At 37.2% G+C, this 6,002-nt stretch overlaps 1 protein-coding gene across 1 annotated transcript; it reads right to left on the reverse strand.

Moving 5' to 3' along the window:
* Window positions 1-1,287: 1,287 nt before the first annotated feature.
* LOC141590177 (uncharacterized) lies at window positions 1,288-5,249 on the reverse strand. The gene is made up of 7 exons (XM_074410783.1): window positions 5,163-5,249; window positions 4,832-5,067; window positions 3,776-3,848; window positions 3,340-3,414; window positions 3,094-3,204; window positions 2,943-2,985; window positions 1,288-1,385 (listed from the first exon to the last, which is right to left on the reverse strand). Exons 1-7 carry the CDS (start codon window positions 5,247-5,249, stop codon window positions 1,288-1,290), a joined length of 723 nt encoding a protein of 240 aa, XP_074266884.1.
* Between the last annotated feature and the right edge of the window lie 753 nt (window positions 5,250-6,002).

Raw genomic sequence — 6,002 nt, forward strand, 5'->3', positions numbered from 1 at the left:
GAAAGACAAGTAAACAACGAGATTGGAAGACTAAGGTTAGATTGCATTATCTACATCTATTGGAGAGCCATCTTACAAAAGAGAAAATCAATTAGTACCTAACAATTAGCAATCACAAACAGACTACCACATAAAATCCTAATTCTACCCATCCTACCCTTCTCTCAAGTTTATTATTTAGAGGTCAAGTGATTCTAAGTGGGGTGCACAAACGTGCATCGGGAGCAATAGGCTCTGATACCAACTGTGACACCCTTAAAATTTAGCGTTATCTAATTACTTAAATGCGTACATTTTACGGAAAAACTGGTACGATATGTTTGTAAATGGTTCAACTATCCAAAAACCTGCAATTTCAAAAAAAATTCTAACTAAACCATTCACAACCAATCCAACTCAAGAAGTCCAACATTCCCAGAAGCGGGTGCCAAAACCCTGCAAAAGCTGATGAACTACTTTGCCATAGCTAAATAGAAAGTAAAAAGATACAAACCCAAAATAGAAAAGGGAGACATATGTCCCTTCAAATAATATACAAACCAAAGGATAAAAGGGTTACTAATAGAATAGCCAAAACTAGGTCCAAGGTTCCTTGCTCACTAGCTCGTCTGTGATCCCCAACAAAGCATCAACAACCTGTCAATCGCATTTTATACAAACACGAAAGCCACAATTCAGTGAGGAGTAACTTCGAGTCCTCCCAGCCACGAATCGTCAAAATTAATGTAACATGTAATGTAACATGTAAACAATTTGATAAACCATTTACTTATCATGTATTCTAGCAAATGACCCCTAAACTGACCAAACTAAATTATCATGTGAATCATATAACAAATAGTAATCCAAACTTTATCAACTGTAACCGGCTTACATCTCACCTATTACAGTTCATAAAATCACCATACAAGAAAGGGCAATATATCAAAGACATGCATTTTAAGGGCATTATCAGCCACGTTTTTGTAACAAAGATTGAGTTAAGAATGTAAAGAGTATCTGAGGTGTTTGTGATCATTAAGAACACAAGTAAAAAACAAAATGACTATCTGAGGGGTTTGAGATCAGCACCAACCAGTCACCTTGTGCACAACACGTCAAAAATCAAGTCTGCAACTACAATCCACAGATTGCACACATGCAGATCTAATACCAACCCAGTTATTTTCTGTGTGAAATTGAATGACGATTTCCGTAACAAACAACTACTACATATAATTATGCGAAAGAAATTTATAAATGACAACCAAAAGCAAACAGATAAAACTCTTTGATGGGACTCGTATATCACCTTGATTGAATTTGGGAAATTTGTAACCACTCCTGATCAACATCGATTTTCTCTAACTCGCCGTTAGAAACGAGAGATGACTGAGGGCCACCTTCTAAAAACATTCATTCAAAACAGAAAAATGAACAAAAGTTCGATTTAAAAGAATCCCGGGAACATTATCTAAAAAGCTAGAACAATGTATTAAACTGTTAATATGTAAGACTGTATATATTCGTAGAAACTAGAAAGTAAAGCATACACCGCCCAAAGATGGCAAGAACAATATTACATAATGGGCATGACTAGATCTTTATAGGTCTTGCGTTCATTATCCCAAATCTACTCAAGCAAAGATGAACTATGACAGAGAGAATTCCGCTATCAAAACTACAAGAAAAAGAAAAAAAGGAAACTCAATGATGCACCCCCCAAGTTTTCCGGTTTTCTACGTTGTACCCCTACTTTTTATTAAACATACCATATTCCCCTGAACTCGCTTTCTTAGTCCCCAAGTTAACTAAACCGTGAAATCGGTCTGCTAATTTACTTTGACCCATAAAAAAAAAGTAAAGTATCCATTACCCCACTCAATCACCCTTGAAAACCACCTACTAAGTGACGTAACACCAGTTTCCATTGGTCAATGGAGGAGCAAGATGGGTCGTCATCCTCACATGACTATCATCTTCCTTCCCCTGTCAAACTCCTTCACTTTTCTGGCCAAGCACCAACCTAAATACCACCATGAGCACATGTCCATAAACAGGTAACAACTGCTCCTCTCATATCCACCACAACGCCAAGCCCCTCGTCCTCTACTCATCTCCCCCAATTTGCAGGGGTTTTTGGTTCTAGGCAGATCTTGTGGTGGATGATATAGGCTGTTTGGTTGTTAAGAGTGGTTTCTAATGGCTCTTATGGAGGATGGTGAGGTATTGTTGGTGGTTAAGAATATAGGTTAAAGAAAGGTTGTGGAAAATGATGGACTTAATGGAAACATTAACGAAATTAATCATTAAGGTTACATTCCAGACTAAGTATGAGAGTATAGGGGTACCACCTAAATTTTAGAAAAAACAGGGGTACAAGGTAGAAAACCGAAAAACTCAATGATATACTGTAGAATTTCCTAAAAATAAAATCAATATCACCGCACTAGCCAAAGGGAACATGGCACAGCACAACCATCCACCTTCTAATCTACCATCATGAGGACGATGGTTGAAAGAGCTAATATGTAATACAAAATTGAAAGAACCAGGAAGAGGGTGCAATGACACATATACATCAACGCGGCTAAAGATTAAATCAATAGAAACAAGGAAATCGCATGCTCTCCTGAAAGATAGAATGTAAAGAATCGCATGCTATGGAACAACTCCTGACACCCTATATGAATCATTTATAGATAAGATAGCACTTGATAAGCGTATACGGATCATTACATCTATACTATTCCATGCATTTCAGCAACTGACTACTTCAAAGTGAACCACAGAAAACAAATGCTAAGCATGCAGTCATGCACTATCACCAAATTTTCCTTGCTTCCTCGGTAGTGTAACAGTTCGTCAGAGTCTACATGTGACTACTAACTACAGAATAAAGGGATAAGTGTTGTCATTAAATGGGTATTATCACAAAAAAACACAAGCAATCTGAAACTCACCTTCAAAGGCTCGAGCAATTGAGGGATTATTGTCAAGCAGAGCCTGCATTGTAGATATGGCCAACTATCAATATACAACACCAATTTGACAGCTCAAGAGTAAAGAAGTTAAAATTTAATAACAAAACAATAAGATGTTTCAATAACATGCCTCTTGCAATTGCACTAGTGAATCTATCGCGTTCTTCGAAGATGCAATTAGATCCGAATATCCACTGGAAACTGCTTTGTCGGACTCCAAGAACAATGATCTAATTGGTTCCTAGGATGAACAATGACAGGTTTAAACAAAACCATCTAAAGCCGGATATCAATTAGAAAAGGAAGTGTTTTTCAAGGACAGACATGGGCAGAGAAAACTGGAAGGCGCGAGAATTATAAAGAAACAAACAATCACCTGTGGTAGTTTATTTGACTTAGTATATGGATTTTGCAATACAATTCTGATCTCAAGGGCCTTGTCCCAAAGAGCCTGAAAAGATGGGCAGAATAAAGTAAGCCTCAAACTACTAGCATGACAATAGAGCTTTGAAAAATCAGCAGAAAAAAGAATTCACATATATGCAGTGACTTCAGTAAGTAGTAACTTCGTCGACCGTCCAAAGTAATTACAAAAAATCTGATTCATTCAGATTCCAAACTAAACGAAAAGTTGCAAATAAGCCACAAGGGCACAAATCAGGCAAGAACAGCTGACAAAGAGCACACAGATTTCAGAGCGTCATAATAGATGAGCTCATTATGGAAATTATTCATAAGATACAAGCAGCACTGACACAGTATAGAGCAGTGCACGTTTGGGAAAATAGCTCAGATAAATAAATGCAAACTACCTTCTGGCTCTTGATAGCCTGTCCCTTGACAACGTCTTCATCCTTGTGCCGCTTGAGAGTATGTACCAGTTTCCTAATGATGCATTAAAATCACGAAAAGTTAAAATGGAAGACCAGTAAGGATCGCAAACCCTAAGTTTCAAAAAAACTAAAAAAAGATCAAATAGCTAGCCAAAGGTTGTTGCTCATGCAAATTAGCTAACAAAGTTTGATAGCCTGTAAAACCGTCAAAAACCTCTAGTTACCCTGTGGAAATGGGTAAATATCAATCTCTCTTGAATCATGCGACCAAAGTGAAATTTAGCAAAACTTCAAGATACCAAAACAGAAATTTTCCAACTTTTCATTGTGCAACCAAATAAGTCCTTTTGCTATTCATTAACTTACAGAGCACCAAATAACTTTTGCATCTCTACACACAACTTCAACCAAGTGTCATTCGACGCAAAGGCTATCTAGAATGACCCACACACATCTTCAACCAAGTGTTAGTCTACGCAAAGGCTACCTAGAACAAGTGAACAGCCCTCACACAACTTCAACCAAGTGGCATTCTATGCAAAGGCTACCTAGAACGACCCACACACATCTTCAACCAAGTGGCATTCTACGCGAAGGCTACTGATACACAGCAAACTAGTCATATAAGTTAATTTGCATTTTTGTTATTTTCTTACTTTCTTATAGTACCCTTCTATCCCTAGCTTTCATTTATAAGCTTACTTGCACCATTTCATGTAGCTATCCAAAAAATATTTGGTCAATAAAAACAAAACACTTCCACCATCTTCCTTCAACACTTCTATTTCCATTTCTATTATTCTCTACTAGAATCGTAGGTGATATTCTATTATTCTCCACCCCAAATCAACTCAGTTTCTAGTCTTTTACAGTCTATCAATCTCGGGGTTGAACAATCATAACTAAAACAAACACACACGAAATAGTACGAACAATGAAATTTTTCTATCAACAATTTCCTCATATATATATCTAATAATCAAAACAAATTAATTTCCACACTAAAAATCAAAACTTGAACAAAACAAAACATACTCCTCCCTATTTTGAAGATCCCGATACTCTTTCTCAAGTTCCTCCATCTCATCGTCTTTCGGTATCACAAATTCCCTACCCTCGCCATCCTCATCCTCGTCCTCGTCCCCGTCCCCATCCTCATCATCTTCTTCTTCTTCGTCTTCCCCACTACTTTCACCCTCACCGCTTTCGCTACCGCTCCCGTCCTCGTAACTACCATCATCGGCACCTAATTCCTCATCTTCTTCACTAACCTACAAAATCAAAAATCAATCAAAATATCAAATAACAACTCACTCAACCATCCAAAACTGTCATAATTACAATAATAATTCCTTAAAATTAGTACCTCATTCAAAAACTCGTTTTCTTCAGAACTCATCTCCCTATCGCTTTCGCTTTCGCTTTCGCTTACCCGAGCTCGCTTCAGTACCATATCGCAATCCTGCTAATTGTAATTAATTAAAAAAAAACCTAATTTATAGCAAATAAAAATTAATTAAAATCAAATAGAAAGTAGAATGATTACTGATTAGGGTTGAACTTAGAATATTAGGTGAGAGAAAGAAAAGAGAAAATGGCGGAAGTTGCTGCTTAAAACCTTTGATAAACCTCCTGAATTACACCCGGAACAAAAACAATGGATGCTACTTCGACTCTTTTGAGTTGTTAGATGTTCAGAACGTTTAATATGATGATTGTGAACTCGAAAGTGAAGCCCTTGTTTTTTTTAGGGGCCAATTTAGACCTATCAAACGGGTTAATCGGATTGGGGTTGGGTTGGGTTGGGTCGAGTCGGATTAATTTCGGTGTTACAGACTTCGGCTTGAATTCGGGGTTGGGGCAGGTTCATTTCGGATTCGGGTTATTTTTGGGTTAACTATTATCAAATTATTTATAGATAATAATCAGTGTGCAACAGTAAATATTCGAGTCAGGTTGATTTAGATTCGAGTCAATCTCGGGTCTTGAGGTCAGGTATCAGGCCGAGTTATTCAGGTCGGGTTATTTGGAGCGGGTCAATTTTTCCATGTCTACTTGCTATTATATTCTTACCTCTTTCCTCTTTCCACTTTAGAAAGTTTAATTCTTACCTCTTTCCACTCACCAAATTGTATTAGATGGTTTAGAAAGTTTTTATTAATATTATATTCTTACCTCTTTCCACTCACCAAACCCCACTATATAC

The sequence above is a fragment of the Silene latifolia genome, chromosome 7, assembly GCF_048544455.1.
Source record: "Silene latifolia isolate original U9 population chromosome 7, ASM4854445v1, whole genome shotgun sequence".
Lineage (NCBI taxonomy): Eukaryota > Viridiplantae > Streptophyta > Magnoliopsida > Caryophyllales > Caryophyllaceae > Silene > Silene latifolia.

Coding starts and splice junctions, on each gene's coding strand:
- LOC141590177 (XM_074410783.1), bottom strand. CDS start 5,249: ATGGTACTGAAGCGAGCTCGGGTAAGCGAAAGCGAAAGCGAAAGCGAT. Junction 5,068..5,162: donor AAAACGAGTTTTTGAATGAG/GTACTAATTTTA, acceptor TTGATTTTGTAG/GTTAGTGAAGAAGATGAGGA. Junction 3,849..4,831: donor GATCTTCAAAATAGGGAGGA/GTATGTTTTGTT, acceptor ATGCATCATTAG/GAAACTGGTACATACTCTCA.